A 19,741-nucleotide genomic window follows, 5' to 3' on the forward strand; every position below is an offset into this window, starting at 1 on the left:
TATATGCAGCCAAAGTAAATGCTGTAGTCAGAGGTCATGGGGCTAGATTTTGAAAAATCCTGCATAAAGAAGAGATCTCTGAAAAGCACATTTAAATAACATGAATGTCAAGAAAAGGAATTCCGATTGCTACATTCTTTATCTGTCATGACTAGACAGATGAAAATCTATGATGGCAGTTTTGCCTTTAAGGTCATTTTCTTTTTTCTTTTATTAATTTCTTTTATTTCTTTTTATTATTTTTTTTAACAGGCTCTATACTAATTTTCCTCACAGAATGACTGACAGCAATATGACCCTTGTGCACCTTTTGTAGTTAATTCATTGGGTCAACTCTAACCACTAGCCCCTTGTCAGGTTATTTCTACTAGTGATAAGGAGCAATCAGCCTTAAAACTTTGAAGCCAGGTAGATGAGCCTATTCCACAAGGTCTCTTGGCTCCACCCTTGTTAAGTGAAATCTGCCAGGTGTGGATCATTTGACCTTTGCTATATAGGAAGCATGAGGAGCTAGGAGGGGAGTTTGAGGCTGGGGTTATCTAGCGTGCTTTTTGCTCATGGGGAAATGGACTCAGTGTTCCCCAGTAGGCTGTGTTTTCTTCATGTTTTCAACCATCTCTGAGAAATAGTTTCAGAGACTCTATGAGTTTACAGTACCTATAGAAATCCCTTTAGCATCCATTTTTTACTTCATTAGGATTTAGGCACATAAAATCACCTCTGAAAACAGGCCAAAGATGCTCTCTACACGTCACAATTAGCCGTCAAAAACAGATGCTAAACTTGCACGTCTGGTTCAGCGTATGTCAGATAACCTGAAATTTACTCTCAAGCATTAAGGAGCTAAATTGGTGAGCACGTGGTTTTGCACTGAAAACCTAGAGCAGAGAAATCGCTCGGCATCCCTTAGACCTGAGGAACCGACTTGCGCTGTTATCAGCTACCGCATGACGCGGGCTTGGGGTTAACATCCACCCCCGTGTCCTTTCCCGCATCCCTAAGTGCCCCATCAGAACACCAGCAGAGGGAACTGCCGGCTGTGCCTGGGTGCAGCTGTGCTGCAGCAGCAGCCACCAGACTGCGCTGCGTCCCCAGCGGGGCCGAGCAGCCCACGGCAGCGGCAGGCAGCACCGCACCGCGGTGGGCCCTGCTGAGCTGGGCGCGAGGAGGCGCTCGGTGCTGGGTAGGGCTGGCGCCCGCTGTTGTCATCTCGTTTGGTGTAAGCAGGGAGGGAATTTGGAAAATCCAAAGGGCAAAGTGAGCAAGAGCTCCTATTTTTGAAGCAGCAGTCTGGGAAAAACGTACTGGCCAGAGGTCATAACCTGTTTCTAAATAAGAGATCCGGATGCCATCTCTGAGATGACAGTTGGCTTCTTTTTGTAGGAGTTCTCAGTACTCCTCCCTCACTAAGCAGCAGCCCGCACTTGCGCACCATTTTCTCTCTCTTGAAAGTACAGCAGAGAAGAGGAAATGAATGAATGTGAAAATAATAATAATTTCTGCCAAAAATAAGACTGAAGAAGAATGTACATGCAACTAGACTAAACACAATGAGAAGGCACTGCTATTATAGCTGGCTCTTGCTTAAACAAGATTGTCCCTAGCTCTTCACTCTGCCTCTCTCCAGTTCCTAGGTGCCATTAGACAACAAAAATACTGTTGGACCTGGGATAAAACATTAAGGATTGCAAAAACAACGCTCACAGGAGGCCTTCAGCTCTGATCACGTCTCCCAGAAGCACGTGATTGCTTCAGCACCTGAAATCTCAGCTAACGTTTTGTAATTGCTTAGCAGCAGGTAAGGATTCTGGATGGCAAAATGATATCCCTCCATGGCCCCTCCCAGTAATGCCCACAAAGAGCTGCTCCCTCATTCGAACGCAGAAGTGGTAGCTGCAGTTTTCCGTTCTATTCTCTCCCGCTCCCTTGGGCCCTTCTGCTTTCTCCCAGGCTGAGCTGGCTTCCCTGGTAAGCTCGGCTGCCTCTCCCCACGTCCCCGCAGCTCCCGAGGGCAGCCAGGCAGGACAGCCCAGGGCCCCGCTGGCTAGAGATGGCACAAAGGTCTCCACGGGCTCTTTTGCAACACACGCTCCGGAGGGAAAACAGCAGATATGTTTATAGTGAACATGTTATTACAGACCTCATCGTTAATCACTGAGCAGCTCCCGGAATGCTGCTCTGCTGATTTTGCCACCCTAGAAACCTACCGGAGGCACTTTGGGAATCTGTCCAAAACTCCTCCAAACTTCTGGCCAAGCAGCAGCACCTTGAACCTGCACCCAAATCTCAAGTGTAGTCAAAGACAGCTGAAGTTACCTTAAATCCACTGGAATCTGTAACTAGGAACAATTTAGTTTTCCTTACCTACAGCAGAGGATTATGCTGACCCACCTGTCCAGGAAATTAGTCATTCATTGTTGGAGCCAGAGCAAATTCCCATTATAGGTGGAACCAAAAAAAGTCATACCCATCTCACTCACGGCTGCAACCTCTTATTCAAGGTAGGCTGGATGCTGGTCCTCCCCAGAAACCTGCTAGAAGTCAGATAAATTACTTTGGGAGAAGCTTTGAGAAAACTGATTGTACCTCCCAGGACTGCCGAAGTGAGAGCAAGCAAACATCAGTCATCTACTGGGTGGGCAGAGGACTAGGAAGGATCAGTCAGATAACTCAGATAACCTGTTTTTCTGTCTTCCACTTTTTAAAAGGGACATTCATTCTGCTCGGTGTAGCAGAACCAATTACACAACATAGGTTTCAAATCCCTAATTACAGTGGATGCTTTTGCCTCAATATTGCTGGAGGGAAAGATTCATGCAATGAAGCCACGGAGTCTGTGACAACAACATCATGTGCCATGCTGATCAAAAACTAGTTCACTGCTGAATTTCAGTGTCACCCTTCCTAGCGGTAATTATGCCTTACAATTAAAAAGGAATCATCATCAAGGCTGTGTGCTGACAAAATATTTTCATATGAAACAAGGAACTCCGTAAGTAAAATACAACATTTATTAGTAATCTATAACACATTTTCAAAAAGTTTAATTATTTTAAGGGCCAAAGTTTAAAACTTCTGTGATAATGAATAGTCTAATCTTTTACAACTGGAACTAGGTCAACAACAAATTAAATTACCCAGCCAGCATGAAAAAGATGAATTGCACCAAAATTAAAAGATGCTATTAAAATAGATTTCCAGCCTCTCTTGCTAACCCACCTCAAAGCAAAAAAGCAAATACGCAAAGAAACAAAACAAAACAATAATATCAGAATGTCAGTATCATGAAATGGAATTAGGAAATGTCATGCTGCTTTATAGTTTCTGAACTACGCTGTTATAATAATCAAAGGGAGAAATTTTACTCCAGGATAGTAAGATAGAGAAGCAACAGGAAAGTTAAAGCAGCAGGGATGGAATTCTTTCAGTAAGTCTTTTACTGAAGCATATGAGATTGCTTGAAATTAATTCATGTTGGTATCAAATCAGAGCAATAAGATCTTTTTCTCTATCTTAGCACTTTTTTTTTTTTTTTTTTTTTTTTTTTTTAAGTCAAGAGTGTGCCAAAGCATTTTACTGGTCATAGGTATGTGTCAGATCTATTGGAAAATAAATTCCTCTGTAGAATTGCACTGCATGGTGGTAGTGGTGGTAGTGACATGAAACACCCTTCTGCCCTAGCATGTCCAATTCATGTATGGGTCAGAAATACAGAGCTGGAGGAGCACAGCTGCTCTTGCACTGTTATTCCCTGTAGGTAAGTGCAATGTACCTGAGAGGTGGGAGAAGGGCGAGCAAGGTCTGTGTGTGTCCTCTGCTTTACAGAGATGTAGACATGTACAAGGACTGAAACACATACAGAAGCTCCATGGTATCATGTACAGAAGCCTCATTATTGGCCAAGCTGTATAACAGCTCGTGCTTTATGTACTAATTATAATAGTAACAAAATTCATACCTCCAAGATTAGAAGATCATCAATAACAAATCCACAGGAGACTTCCTGTACAATAACAGTTGTGAGAATAGCAAAATCTGGCTCTGCTCTAGCTAGAAATGATGTTGTGACAGTATCAAAAGGCTTTTTCCCTCTTTGCTATGGTTTTATTTTGGGATAAAATAGCTTAATGCTCCAAGTGTTATGTTTTGGCTCGAACTGCATATTTTAAAGCAATGCAGCACTGCTGCAGCTTCTCTGAAAAGCACTATTTAATAAGGTTGTAAAGTCAATGACTCAAATCCCAGAAAGAACCCTGCTTGTACTTTGTGATTTGGGCTCTTGGTTCCTATGTATTATGATATTTTCTTTAATCACATTAGCATATCCTCTTGTCTCTAAGGACTCCTGTTCATGCAGTCACTGGGAAGCTATTCAGTGTTCTTTTCACCTTCCCTGCTCAGTGCTTGGCTCCAGGTCTCAGAGTGCCTCCTCCCCACCAGGGTCTGCTTATGAAAATATTCACTCAAAGTGATTCGTTAGCACTCATCTTACTGCAGTACTTGAAGCCCTTCTTGTAACTAATTGAGGTATTACCTTAAAAAGGATACAAAGAACAGAATTCTTCATCTCTGCCAATGAGTTTGCATAATATTTTGAGAGAAGGCTGCTCTACAATGCACATTAAACTAGTGCAAGTTGGGACAAATACAAGTATCGTGTGTGGACCATTAATTTGTTGCTTTGGAGATGACTTTAAACTTCTCATTCTCAAAAAATGCAAATTGGCAATATACCTAAATCAAACTCTTACTGAGGAGAAACACTCAAAAGGAAGCATATAACCTCCTTAATGATAATATCCTGGAGACATTAAAAGGCAATGCTAGGCTATCAGTAATTTTCTTTAAAAAAAGAACGTTTCTCACAGTAACAAAAGCATCAGGAGTCTGTGATTTCCCTTCCCTTCCCTTCCCTTATGAGATAGTTGAGGTAAAGAGGCAATGAGAAACAAGCAATATCCTGAAGGAAGGACAATAGTTAAATCCCTGCCTCTTCCCCCTCCCCCCTCATCACATTTTGAATAAATTGTCAGCAATTGTGAGTATTCCCTCACAAGGAAAATCCCAGTCATATGACCTATTTTCATCTAATTACATGACCTACTCATCCTCTGCTCTTCCTCTAATAAAGGTGTTTTTTTTTTTTTTTTTTTTTTTTTTTTTTAACCATTTACTTACCCATGTCTTAGAAATCATAGCAAGTGCTGAAAAGAAGCACCTCAGTGGGGTGTGCTCAGGTAAGTACCTCAGCTCATGAAGATGACAGTGAATTTTAATATGCAACTGGGATTGATAGGATTATTCACCTCCCATGATCATTTCTGGCTTGCCAACGTGCCATATGGATGGGCAGCATTTAAATGCTGGCTTCTCTGTATTTAGTAGTCTCAACATCAACCAAAGAGTAGGACATGCGTGGGTCCAAAGCATGAGCACACAGAAGTGTGTCTATCTACCTCCTGTGACCACATTCCTCCTCTGTTTTGGTCAAATACTATGATCACTTTGCTTTTCTCTGCCACCACCTAGGTTCATATTTAGAAGGAAATGGACAAAAGCTACAACCTTGGCCTCCTGAAAACAAAAAATAACAACAACAACAAACACACACACAAGGAAGTCACTTATAAATGGGGTAATACACAGAAACAGCAGGCAAGATGCCCTAAACTTTCTGCAGCTAAAGGCAGTTTCACATCTATGACGGAGGGGTGCCGATAGAGGTGGCTGCACTGGAGAACAGAAACTCACTGCTCGCTCTCTGAAGAAGGACCCAGGTGACATTAGTGTGTGTGGGGCACTACGTACAGCAAAGCTGCAACCTTCAAACAGTATCATAATAAGCAACACTGAAACAAGAAATAATAATAAAAAACCTCCAACACTTCTTAAAATATACTCAACCAATTATAAAAATTATTCCATGAGGTTTTGCAGAACAGTTTGTGTAATAGAAGAGATTTTAATAAAGCAAGCTGTTTCAGTAACTAATTTCTTACCTGTTACGATTTGAAAATATGCTGACTGAAATAATACTGGAGCTGCTTATTTGCATAATTCATGCCTAACTGCTCAAAACTGTTGGTTTCAAAGTCTTCAAACCCAAAAACACCAAGTACACCAATGGACAAAAAATAAAGGAAGAAGGTGTAGAAATCTAGTTAAGCAATCTGGCATACAGTGAGTTAACCCTCAGCAGCTAACTATCATCCAAGGTGCTGTAGTGTATGCTATGAGATTTTGAATAACTGTAGCATAAACTCATAGATTTTGACTATTTAACAGTTAGGTTTATTGTGAAAACAGAGATAAGTAAATATTACAAAGAAATTTGACATGGATTTCAGAGGAGTAGTAAATTCTTCTGTGTTTGGGCCAGAAGCCATACCTTAGTTGCTCTTGCCTTTTCATTTATGTTAGCTGCTCTGTCACCTTCAGTGTTTCCAGGGAACAGCTTATGATGACCCTGAGAATTTAAATCACTAAATATACCTAAATGACTAAATCCCCATTAATACTGTCCCTAACAGTAACACAGAAGCAAAAAGCCTAACCCATATAAATGCTGATAGTATTGGGAACAGACTTTTTCAGATTTTCTCTCAAAGGCTCTAGTACGGATGCTTTCAAAAATGACCTGGTCACACTGTCCACAGTCTGCTTATTTTTCAGAAAACCACTGGTAATATTGAGACAGTTAAAAGCTTTGCCCCATGGCAGATGGAGGCAAGTGTGAAGGACTGACAGGTCTGGGTTACTGCAAATACCAGCTACTGAAATCCATCAAGCAAATGCTTGTACCCCTCACTCCCATAGGAAAATGTTAATCTGCAAAAGCATTTTATAGTTCTATACTCTTCCTCTCAGGTAGCTTAAAATAGTTGTAAAATAGTTAAAATAGTTGTAAAATCTCATATTATAGTTGTTAAAATGCTAAAAAAAAATCACAAAAAAATAAAAAGATACAATTTCTACATCTGACAGCACAGCACAAAAAAAAGGCAGGGATACTAAAGTGTATCTTTGCATTTTTTAATATATATATATATATATTTCCTGAAGCAGCTATTGTATTCAAAGAAAACTTGAAAAAGAACGAGAGAAACAAGAAAGGGTTTCTTTCTTTCCTTTTTTTTTTTTTTTTTTTTTTTTTTTCTCTCAGATGTAGGGTTCTTTGCAAATTTGCCTTGCATTGTCACAAGTAACACTTCTGACAGAAGTGTGACAACCAAGTTGCTGATATTGCTCAAAACATTTTACTTACAAGCTTACCATGATTCTGCTCACTGCTGTGTTTCCACAGAGAGAATCAGAAAATATTTCTCCCCATTACTTAGGGGAGTACTGAAACACAGGAGGATTAACTGATGTGCTTAAGACCGTGTAAGAAATCTGTGGGAGAGCAGGCAATTAAAGCAAAGTCCCAAGTTCCAGTTTTGTTTTTATCACTTAATCATCTCTTTCTCTGAGCTACAGGAAACTGTGTCACAGCACATCAGAAAGTACATGTTTCTGATGTATGTATTTTTTGCTATAAAATTGTTTCTCCAGATCTCCTAAAAATCCTTTGAGGTACTCCAGCTCACAAATCGATCACTTTCCATCTCAGTTGTGCTCTATTTGTTCATATATAGCATTCTCCCCAGTTTTGCAGGTTAGATGACTTGAACAGGACACTGTGGGTAAGATGTAAATGTGCTTTATAAATAGCGCAGCACTCACAGACACATACAATATACCTCCCTTTTAATGAAGTCAGCATCTCATCAGATACCTTCACTCACACTGAAAAAAAAGAGTGGACGCTCAGTTGCTGGAGTTAGTGATGTCTGTGCCAGGTGGGGAACACTCTTAATTTCCCCTGGGCCAAGATGTTCAGCTGGTCTCCACACAGCTCGCCACTGATACCTGGAAGGAACCTAAAGGAAAATACGTCACGTCGAAGGACAAGGTGCTAGTCAAGAAAACAACATGCAAGAAAATACACACAGTAAGGCATCATGTAGCTTTTCCAACACCAGTAGCTTCCTGTAGGGAAGGCTAAGCTGCTTTCCTCACAGCAGTGGTTTTGGATACACTGTGAAAACGGTCCCAGCCTTTTTCAGTGACTAACATTTTTTTCCTGGCTGTATCAAAAAAAAAAGTACTGAGCCAAATGGTTAACGGGAATGTCATTTAGAGGCAGGAATGAAGGTTTGAGGAAAATAAAATAATAATGTAAAGAAAGAACTGAAAAGCAACTGCTGGTTGCTGAAAAACAAACTGGTCTGCCATGTAACCCTACAGATCAGGATGACCGCCAGAAAAAAGAAAAATAAAAAAAAAAGAAGGGAATTTTAAACTCACCCTGTCACTGTCCTACTGTAACCCACTGAACTGTAATTGGACTCATGTCTGTGATGCTAAGTGCTCTGTAACAAGAAGTGCCACAAAACATAGCCTGTTTTCTTTAAAAACTACTATTTTAGTCTGCCCTTCTTATTCACATTTGAATGATCTCGAAATCCTGAGGGACTCTTGGCAACAATACCTCCACTGAAATCTTTTTGCAAGTGTTTTTTTGGGGCTTCCTCCTGCCTTTGTTGCAGGATCCTCAAGCCTTAAAATATTTTTGGGAGTGCTGAGGATAGCAATTACTTTCAAATACTTAAGAAAAGACCACAGCACATACTGTGCACTCTCCTCTGTGCTGGACAAACATTAGCTTGGGCTCAGTCCTGAAGGACACTGCTTGCTCTCCTGCTAGCAGGACATTTGACTCATGGGATGGCTGCTAGGCTGCCACAGAGGGAATTCAGTGGCAAAGAGCATCTCCTCCGGGCCTGCATGGACTACTCGCACCTTCCTAACTGTGAGCTGCAGGGAGTGCAAGGAAAGATGGGCTGTTGTGGAGCTTCCAGCTGAGACCCTACAGGTCTTCATGGCCAACACGTGCCTGTTCTGTTTGCTTCTGGGAGACCTGCAGCTGCTGGGCTTCTCCATAGGGAAAGGAGCAAAGGAAAGATGACTTGGCACAAAGATGAACCGAGTGCCAGGCTGGGGTGGCGGTGTGGGTGGGCTGTGCAAGGCTTGTTCTGCAGTACAAAATTCTGCCAGTTCTCTGAAAATATTGCTTCAACATCCTACTGCATGAGCCAAAATAGATGGTTCTTTCTGATGGAGCTCTCTCATAATACTTGAGTCACTTACAGCTAATGGCCATCTATTTGGCCATTGTAGGTAAATCGTGGGCAGCAGTGAATTAGCTCAGGAAGGCAATGCCCTATTTATAGAAAAATCTAAGAGACAGTACATTTTGAATTTTAAAAAAAGGCTTACCATTGCTTAATTCTCCTCTTTGCATTCAACTGGGGAAGAACTTTAATAATATAAAAATTGAAAAGAAGGTTATTAAAGGCATTTTGAGGGATTCCAAGAACATTTGAAATTATTTTCATCTTTCACATTTGCAGACAGTGATGACAACATCCACTTTATGGTCAAAACACTTCCGTGCCTCACACGAACTTCATTTCTGCTGGGAGGCAGCATCTGGTGACCACTGCTTCTTTCCCTGCTCTGTTTCTTCAGTAATGATTTTCCCTCTTGACACAGTGATTGTATGAAGCCCAACAAAACTGAGATGATTGTGGCTTTTTTTTTTTTTTTTTTTTTTTTCTTTTAATAGATTTCTCAACTGGGCCTGCTGTGCCGAGCATTGTTACTTCCCTGCAGTTACCAGCACATGAATAGCAAGGGTCAGATAGCAAAAGACAAAGAGACTACAGACAGCTTGAGCCTCATTTTGTGATTATAGCAGTTGAAATTATGTGTTCCCAGGTGGTCTGTTGATAGAATTTAACACGTGTAAACAGCAACCCGCTACCATGGGTATGATGATATCAAGCACTAGAAATACACTAGAACAGCATTTGGACGTATTGCTACGTACCAGAAAGGTACTTCTGAATCAATTTTATTCCTTACAATCATCACAAATTCAGGAGAATATAAAAAAAAGTGTCTTGAAACAAAGTCCTCAAAGCTGTGTGAAGTCAAAGATAATGTGAATAGCAGGGTACTCATCTATCTTCCCTAATCCGTGTTGTCCTAGTGGGCACCAGGACCAGGCAAGAGATCAAAAGGCAGGATTTATAAACTCTGATCCTGCGTTGTTTCTGTCTGCTCCATGACCTTGTGCAGACCACTTAAATTCCTCCTAGGGAGTCTAGGAAAGAAGCCGGTGATATTTTAACCATTAGTCACTCTCTTCCCTGTCCTCATTAAACTATTGTGCATTTTTTTCTGTTTTTATAAAATCTGGTCGGAAAAAACACCACCACTGGTAGATGTCATTATCCAAAATATTTTTCATCTTTCACCAACACATTTTTTGATCTTTTCTCAAAGGTCTTTATTAAGTTTTCTGCAGCCCTTTGCCTATAACATTTGTACAATCTTGAGAAGTTCCGCCCTTATTTACCAACTTGTACTTAAAGACTCAGATCTTTGAATTAAGAATGCCATTAGGAATCTTCAGTGTATGAAGTGTGTATTTTTTTTCTTTGTACCTTTTTCAAATCTACATTTACCTACTACTTGCAGTGGGACATTTTGGGGCAACACTGCTAACTTCTATGATGGCAGATGCTGACATTTTGTCTTCCTGAAATTCACGGATCTTTAGTGAGTCAAACCTTTTGCTCTCTTCTTTTCTCTGCCCTTTCTATAGTGCACTGAATTCAGCTAGCACAGAAAAGTCCTATCAAAATATCCTTGCTAATCCTGTAGCCTCACAGAGCTCAGCTATAGTACTCACTCTGGAAGTTGTTTTTGATAACAGCTTTAAAGATGATCAGTCTATGAAAGCACAACAGTGGGGCTTAACTTCAGTTTCAATGCCGTGCGATGAAATCGGACACGGCCATTAACTGTAACTTGACAAAAGTGTTACTGGAAAACTTCCCCAACAGCCTAGCAAACGAGTCCTACATCGGGGCCTATTTTGGCTCAAAGATGACACTGCCAGACAGTTTCTTGGCCAAAAGAAAAAGGAGCGAGCTGACTGACCTACTGGCATGTAAAGCTGGATTCAAGCTTGTTTTAAAGAAAGTGCAGGTCAACAGTTTTAGATTAATAGAGGACTTGGGTCTGATATTAGCCGTGAAGCTTTGGGTGTGCTTCAGGACTGCCTTTTTATTTTTCATTTTTATTTTTAATTTTAGCCTGTTTGTCATTAACAGCAAGCGCGAGATACCTAAGGGCAGAATCAGACCTTCGGCTGAAATTCCATGGTATCAATTCTGTAACAGCTTAGCCATCACAGAGCTGCTCTTTAAAACAAAGCAGGCATCTACTCCCCATCATCACTTCCTTCATGAGATGCACACAATTCTTGTATGCTGTTGGATACAATGAACTCTAGGCTTTAATTAAGCCAGAGAAGAATTACCATACCTTTTAATCCAAAATAATAAAACCCAGAAATAATAATAAAAAAAGAGCTTAAAAGAAGCAATGTCTAAAGATCAGTAGATCTTTAAAGTTATATGTCTCTTTAGAGACATAAAATACTTTAAGCTTCCTAGAGATGTTATCTCAAGTTTCAATGAAATTATACACAAATCTCTCTCTCTCTCTTTTTTTTTTTTCTTCTTCTTCTTCTCCATTTATATCATACTTTTCCTCTTTTCTGGCTATGAAGAACAGTTACAAAATATAAAACACAAAGATGATAAAAACAGAACAAGATTAACAAAACCAATTGGTTTCCTCTTAGAATTTCACTAGTTTTTCAGCCAGTCTAAGATGCTGGGTGGCCTCATTTGGTGGCTCCTGGGGGAAGAGCCAACAAGGGGGATGCTGCTAAACGCAGTGTTGGCACGCTCCTGTTCAGATTGGAGGCAGCTGGGTTGGGCTGGGCAGAGTGTGAGTTGATTTGGTTTTGTTCAATCGAACTCCAAGACCAGACCGGCCTGTGATTTCTAAGCAAGTCACCCACCCTAGGATTTCTGAAACTTACCATCCAATGCTTTCTTTTGGAGCAAAGTAGTAAGGTGACATTTCAGTACTTCAAACACAGCTGGCTAGAGAAACCACACTCCGTGAGGAGGCTGGGTTTTCATTTAGCTATTAAAACAAAGACAAACCAACCCAACCTACAAACCCATGAAAATTACGCTACACTAAAAAACAAACCAAACCTTATGCATTTTATCCTCATTTACCCTTCTGGTTTGGGTTTGATCATAAAGTTCTCCTTGGTGATAGTGCTGGTGATACTACTTGAACTTCACAGAAGGTCTTCTCAGTGTTTTCATATATTTAGAAATAACAGTACCCAAAAAGCCTCATATATTTTCTTTGGGACATTTTTTATTTTTATTTTTTTGCTACAGTATTTAAATTACAAGCTTGGGTGATGGTTTCAAACAATTATTTACTCATTTTGCTAAAAGTAGCTAAAGTTAAATTTGTTACAAATGGTTATTAGTCCTTTCAGATGGTCTTGGTTTTACATTATGGTACAAAGTAGGCAAAGATATTTTCCTGGGAGGGTAGCATCTCCTTTGGTTATTGAGTGGAATAGTGCCCAATCACACAAGAATTTGGACTTCCAACCTACTCTGCTCATTTGGTATTTCAAGCTTGCCCTTTCCTCCCAGAGAACTCTAACAAGAGTCTCCCCTTTGGTTAGGCTACTTTACACTGCGTGTGACCAGTGCTATGCATTTTCCAAGCATGAGAGCAAAGATACGGGACAAATCTTAAAACACGGGCTGTGTCTAGATTACAAACTCCTCCTGGCACATCTGGGCTGTGAAAATGCTTCCTTACTGACTCTGCTTGAAAACAAGCCCGTGGTACGGCGTGGCTATGCTGCAGCATAGTGCTTTTCCTGGTGTGCTTCATGTTATTTGGGGTGAGGGTGTTGATTATGTCATCGGAAAGCTCTTTTTGGCAGCTCATGCTGAATGGGCACAAAGCGTCTTCCTGGTTTTGCTCTATCGCGAGAACCTTTCTAAAAGTAATTACACTCACTGAATAAACCGGGCGGTGGGGTTTCTGGTAGAGTGCGGCAGGGGATTAAGTGCCCACAACTTCCATCTTTGAAGGTGAGCTACCACCCTGACATCCCAGTCATCTTTTAAGAAATTAGTTAACTACTGACAAGTACTGAAACATTCCCTGATTTTTTTTCTACTGGCTACAAATGTTTTTTACACTGGCAAAATGTTTCCCCTACTGCCAAGCAGAACGACCATACAGACAGTGGCAGGGAAGGCAAGAGTCTAAAGGAAAACTTACACACAAAGGGCTTTACAAATGCACAAAGGGGAGAAAAAGCTTTTTCCCTCTCCTTGCTTCCTACTTCAGTCTTGGCTGCTGCTCAGCACTATTTTACCACAAAATCCTCAGATGAGGATAACTGTTCAAATAGACTTTCAGCTTGGATTTCCCAAAGATCTTGACCCCTCGTGCCACTCTGATGGGAGCAATGTCACCAGCAATTGAGAGAGAACAGAACACATGGGAAAGCCAACACGAAGCCAACCCGCACACTCTGTGGTGTTCAAACAAAGCACATCTTTTCATTGGTAGCTGCAAGTCTGATAAAGTAGTACAGACCACGCAAACTGCGTGTACCAGCAGAATTGTCAGGCGAAGCAAGAGTTAGCACTATCCACTTCTTATACAGGAATGCCAATGGAAATTAGATCCAGACTCAAGTCCTCGACTGCAACTGAGGAGTGAAGAGCTCAGATGAGGAGCTGGGCAGCCTGTGTGAACCTGCTCCTTCTGCTCCCTCAGATCCTGAAACACCTTGCAGGAGTGGTATCTCGGCACAGGCCAGGAAGGCAGGAGAGATGCTCCACGTTACAGCACCAGTGTACGGTAGCTGAGCTACAGAGAACATCTGGGAACTCGTTTTTTTCTCAGGCACATGTTGTAGAGTGGTGTGCTACCCCTTCATGGTCCTCTTGTAGGCAGTTCTGCTGATGTTAGCGAATCTTTGCACTGGGAATACCACACAAAGCTGCCATACCAGGATTTGGACCATGGATTTTAAACTGAACTGCTTATTAAAAACTGCTTTGACTTTAAATAGATTTACAGTTTTAAATAAAATAATTATTTTAAAATAGTTCTAATTAAACAAACGTAGAATAGAAGATCTTCTATCTTCCTATCTCATATATTTTTGAATAAATAGTTCTATATATACCTCTTGATCTTTTTGGTGATGAAGTGCACAAAAACTTAAACAGATTTTTAAGCTGAAATCAACAGTTGTCTTTTAGGAACAAACTTAATATCCTGAAGCACTCAATGCAAAGTTACAGAAATGCAAAATATATCTTAACTACACAATCACTATAAATACATATTTTAACCAAATGCATGCTTTTTAATTACTCTGAGTAAATTACCAAAAAAAGAAGAAAATTAAGTTTTTCTTTAAAATAAAAACTAAATAAATACATAAACCGGAAATTAAAATAATACACTGAACCAGCCAGTAACACTTTAAAATACAAAAGCATCTCTCCCTTTCTCCCTTAGATTAGTCCAGCTTTATAATGCTCTGAGAATAACCAACAAAAAATATGCCAAACTACCATTCCTAAGTTTCATTGTGAAAGCAAAAGCTTTCATTAATTTGGGTATTTTAAATTTGCTACTTTAATATAGAGCTGCACATGAGGCTTCCTAAGGTATAGATAAATTAAGCCTCAGCAGTGAAAACTGGAAAAGAAATCTTACATGCATGTTACTATAGAAAAAAACAAACATGATTTTACCTTTCACTTTAAAAACCCGTTAAGTGTAACGGTGCGTTAGGAACAATCAAGCTCACTAGAGGGACATCGGCTTGCAAATGGCAGAAAGCATGACTGTTTAACGTTCTAACTCTGAGCAATACCTTGAAGATTTCACTTCGTAGTAGTTTACAGAATAATATCCTACACCCGAAGGAACTGCATCACACAACATTAATAAGCTGGAAATGGGAGCGGAGCGGAGTGAAGCAGACCCCTCAAAGCTGCTGTTTCCTGAGGTGTGAAGGACTCATTTCACACGTCACCGTCAGCATCATGCTCTGCGCGAGAACAGCTGCCACATTTTGACCATCGCGTGGGCCAAAGGCCTGTGTCACTAATTCTGACCTTTGCCGTCACGTCGGTGTTTCTCTCACACACCACACAGAAAGGGCTGAGCACCAGGTGATAGAAATACCCATTCAAAACGACTCTTTTACTAATTTAAAGCTGGTAGAAAAAGAGAGCAGATTTTACAAGTCTCAGATCTGGAGGGCAAATAGATGCAAATGTGCTTTCTCTGCTGGAATGGGTGCCCTGGACTACCAACATACTGCGGATCTCAAGCGAGCCTCTGAATTCCTTCTGTTGGATCAGTCCCACTGTACATAAGTGCTCACTCAGTGAGAGAGGCTGCAGCCACACAGTTCAGTGATCCTGTGTGCTCCTCCGGGCCGCACAAGAATCAGACACGAGCCCTAATTGCAATAAATATTCACAGACAAAGGCAAGGATCATTATTCCCCATTTACGGAGGAGAAACTGAGGCACAAAGTGATTACCGTAAGTCAGTGACGTAGCTGGACAGAAAACCCAGTTAGCCCAACACCTACCACCAGGTCCTTTAAAACTGGCCAAAGCCACTTTACAGTAACATGAATAATTTACTAAACATCTTGCTCCTGTTTCTGCGTTTAGTGAGACTGAGGATTTCTTTTTTATCCTTCTACTTCTAAAACAGCCCACACAATACCAGGAGTAAAGTTCCAGGAAGTTTTGTGAAATCTGCCAGCAGATTTATCCCACTCATGATATTCACCATAAGCTACAATATACAGGGTCAGCCTGTCTTCACCAAATGAGGGCTCTGTGAATGCTGCTGCACTCTTCTCACTCCACCCGAATTATTACATGGCTCACCAGGAGAATTAAAATGGAGAAAAATAGTAAGACGTAGAAGAAAAATAATGTTTTTGTAAAACACAGACTTATTGCATGATAGCTGGAGGCGACACCTTTGCACAAACAGCTGTAAATCAAAGCTGTCCTTTAACTAAGCTTCCAGAGATTGCTTACACAAGGTGTGGCAATGAGCGAGTATACAGAAGACAGTTAATTTTCTTCTTTCTTCTTCGCTTGCTCAAGTTATTGAAAAGCTGCTTGTCTAATCTTAAAAGGGTGAAGAGAAGGACTTTATTCTCCCATACCACGCTGCTACAGCTTAAGATGTGAACATTTTGCCACCTGAATGCTAAACTAGGATTTTTCTAAGTAAAAGTGTAAGTACATCATCACATACACCTGCAGGTGGCAAGTGTTGAAATCACCGTTTTTTTTCTACCAATGATCAGTGGTAAGCTCTCAACGTGCCGTCTCTGCTCATTTCAGCTAGGAGAAGGCTATCCAGTGTTTAAGTTCTTCCACACGCTGCAGTATCTGGGTATAATAGAAATCCATGTTGGCTGCAAAATCTGTACACACCGGGGATTCCATATCACCAAAGGTGCAGTACAGTGCAGTTCCTCCAATGCTAAGGAAAACAGTTGCTATGCACAGCAGGATCAGCAAAATACAGGAGCCACCAGCTACTTCATCTGCAAATAGAAGAGCAGAAAAGTTGCATAAAGAACCATACAAAGCAATAGGAACATCTGTGAGAAAACCTGAGATTCTTTTCAGAAACCATAAGTAATTATACAGTGCCATTTCTGCAACCTGGGTCCCTGCCCTTGACAGTACCACTTGTGGAGTCAGTCCACATAGAAGTATAACACTTAAATGTCACAGAACCAAAGCGTTCCTTCATGGAAATACATGAAATGAAATTAAAGCTTTGAAAATAGAACAAATGTAAACATCCTTCATTTGTACTGCCACTGTGATACGGTGAACTGCTTGCGTTTACTCACATTTTGACCATGAGGATACAGACAAAAACCTCAGGGTAGGCTATTGTTAAGGGTTAGTTACATCTCCATTATTTTGTGGTAACTCTTTGCATGACTGTTTATTCCAATAGAGAGGCTACCGATGTGCTCCTACACCCTCACAACCTCACTTAACCTTGCTAAGTTGTTCACACAAACAACAACTGCATTTTCTGTCAGGCTGAAGAGGCTCTAAGAACATTTCTGAACTCCTTTTACCCTACATCTGGGAGGAGGAACAGGAAAAAATCAAGATTTTTTTTTTTTTAAATCTGATTTAAAGTAATAGTAATGAAAATCAAGTTTCCTTATGAATCACTAAGTCCCAGGAAAAAAAAAAAGCAACCGAACAAAAGGAAAATACTAGAATTTTATTTAAAAGATAAATTGTTTCTAAATAATTTCAAGAAAAAGATGCAATAAGCTCCTTTTGGGGCAGTAAATTGACTTTCTCTTCAGTGTGTGGGAAACATCATGAAGCGTTAAAATTCTGCTCAGTTTCTCCAGCAGACTGTACTGAAGTATTATGAAACTATGCCAGTATTGCAGAACAGAATTTGGCTTTACTTAAAATGATGGCACAACAGTAAAGTATTAAAGGCTCTCTGAGTCTGGAACACTTAACAAAAAATTAAAGAAAGGAAAAACACAAGTTTTGTCTGAAATGACTCAAGAGCACTAGAGTGCCTCAGCTATTAGAGACCACTTACACCAAACAGCTTTTTCTCATTCCAACGTTTTTAGGGCTGAAAAGAGCATTTGGGTCACCTGAGAGTGCTCTGATTGCAGAATTACTTCTGTGGAACTCATCACCACATTAACTAGACTTTAAGTTCAGTATCTTGATGCCTTTAAAATTATTTGGCACTTGATCAAACGCTACCTTTAGGACTAAAATATCACTAATTTATATGAGTATATTGAGAATAATAAAAAAGGTAGAGATGGGCAGAAAGGTAAGAAAAGATTAAAATGATATAAATTCATGGGATTCCTTGAGGTTTGCATGTATATATATGTGTATGTATAAACATACATATATATATATACACATATATATAGTAGGCACAGAGGCACTTATTTATCATTTTGCAATTTAAAATTATCATAGCATTTCAGTAAAATGTTGTAGGAATTGGCAACAGTGACAGTATTTACTGAATAACTGGGTTCAGTGAATAGAGGAAAATTCCTGGAGTTAGAGATAACAGAAAAAATTAATATTTCAACCATTTAAAAGTTCATTAGTGAACCAAGAATGTTAAATATTCATTTCATACAATTTAATCACTGTATGGGCACCAACTGTGCTATACCTAAGAAAAGAAGTCGCATACATTGGCAATGTTTATGGGTCAAATCAGAGTGTTTCAGCTACCTGCTCTGACCTTCTGTACAACACGAGTCACATAATGGGGGGGGGGAAAGTGTTTGGTTCATGAATTAGGCTTCAACTTCTGATATTGACAAACATAACTAATGCAAAATGTATCTGCTTATATATATATACATGTATAATACATATGAATACATGAAAAATAGCTACAGTTCATCTCGATTTATATATTTGAATTGACAGAGAATTGTCCTTAGAGGTTCGTTTCAAGTGTTAACTGCATTGTTAAAAATGGAACTAATATTATTACCATGGCACATACAAACTCTGCTCAAGGACAAGCAGCTCACTGAATAAGTAATGCATTAGTTAAAATCAAAATGCTAGTCCTTATTCCAAGTAGTTTAGATGCAAGAATTAGACAAAGCAACAGACAGACCCAAAAAAGGGAAGGCAATGAGACGATGTTGATCACAACACAAAGCATTAGCACAGCCCACTAATAAAGCTTTGGTTCTTTTTCCTTCTACACATCTTACTCTTGCATATTAAAAGATTCTGGGGATGCCAAAATAACAAGCTCATAAATTCCCACAATATGTTAAAGTATATAGTGGGAAGCACCTAGCAATCTACTTCCATGCAGAAAACATGATGTTCACTGCAAAAGAGGCAACTAAGCAACTAATGGACTCACTTTATACATTATTTTAAGATTCTAACTGCTTTGTTGGTTGATTTCTGCTAAGCAATGTTACCTGATTTTTTTTTCTTTTTTTCTCTATATAGCAATACCTACAAGACAATATCCCTGGATAACTTTTTAGGAGTAATTCATACCAGTTTAATTCTGAAGTCAGTGTATTTTTCCCTCTCCTTCCCCCAGTTCTCAATACGCTTTCACTTCAGAAAATCATTAAGAGGAGACACTGACCATTACAACACTCAGAAGGGAGAATTAATAAATGTTAATTGGGAGAAACAATAGAAACCAAAGGCTTATGAAAACCTCTATTTCTTGAGTGCCTACGTTCTTAGTTTTTAGACTCTCCTCTAAGTCTTGTGGGAGAGGGAAAAAGCAGACATATTGATACATGGGTCTTTTTCCTTTGTAGTTATTTGTTCTGTTTTACTTCACAAAAAGCAGACAATGTTTTGTGTGTGAAAAGGAACATCTTTCCATTACATCCAATGGCCAGTTTTCAATTTCTGGAAAACATCAGGCCTAAGAGGGATCTTTTTCTAAACTTGTTCTCAACCATCCTACCAAGCAAATCTGAATATACCAGAGAAGGAACCTCCCATTATTGAGCAAGCCTCTGCACTCCATTTATTTTTAGCAGAACCAAAAGGCCTAAGAAAGGCTTCTACCAACCAACCAAACAGCTTTCACCTCAAACACAACTTACATTGATTTAGGATGTCTGGAAATTCTGCATTACCAATATTCACCCTCA

General features: G+C 39.9%; 1 protein-coding gene and 1 long non-coding RNA gene across 4 annotated transcripts in view; both read right to left on the reverse strand.

Moving 5' to 3' along the window:
- Positions 1 to 356: 356 nt before the first annotated feature.
- On the reverse strand, positions 357 to 8,430 carry LOC118164222. The gene is made up of 3 exons (XR_004749380.1): positions 8,419 to 8,430; positions 7,366 to 7,372; positions 357 to 510 (listed from the first exon to the last, which is right to left on the reverse strand). It is a non-coding gene; the product is annotated as an uncharacterized LOC118164222 (long non-coding RNA).
- A 3,904-nt stretch (positions 8,431 to 12,334) lies between these two features.
- CNST (consortin, connexin sorting protein) overlaps positions 12,335 to 19,741 on the reverse strand; it is a 55,314-nt gene continuing 47,907 nt past the window's right edge. For all 3 annotated transcript variants that reach the window (XM_035321616.1, XM_035321615.1, XM_035321617.1), the window contains one exon: positions 12,335 to 16,615. In XM_035321616.1, the coding sequence (XP_035177507.1) occupies positions 16,410 to 16,615 (206 nt within the window). In that variant the 3' untranslated portion in view covers positions 12,335 to 16,409. The remainder of the gene's footprint in view (positions 16,616 to 19,741) is intronic.

This window comes from Oxyura jamaicensis, chromosome 3 (genome assembly GCF_011077185.1).
Source record: "Oxyura jamaicensis isolate SHBP4307 breed ruddy duck chromosome 3, BPBGC_Ojam_1.0, whole genome shotgun sequence".
NCBI lineage: Eukaryota > Metazoa > Chordata > Aves > Anseriformes > Anatidae > Oxyura > Oxyura jamaicensis.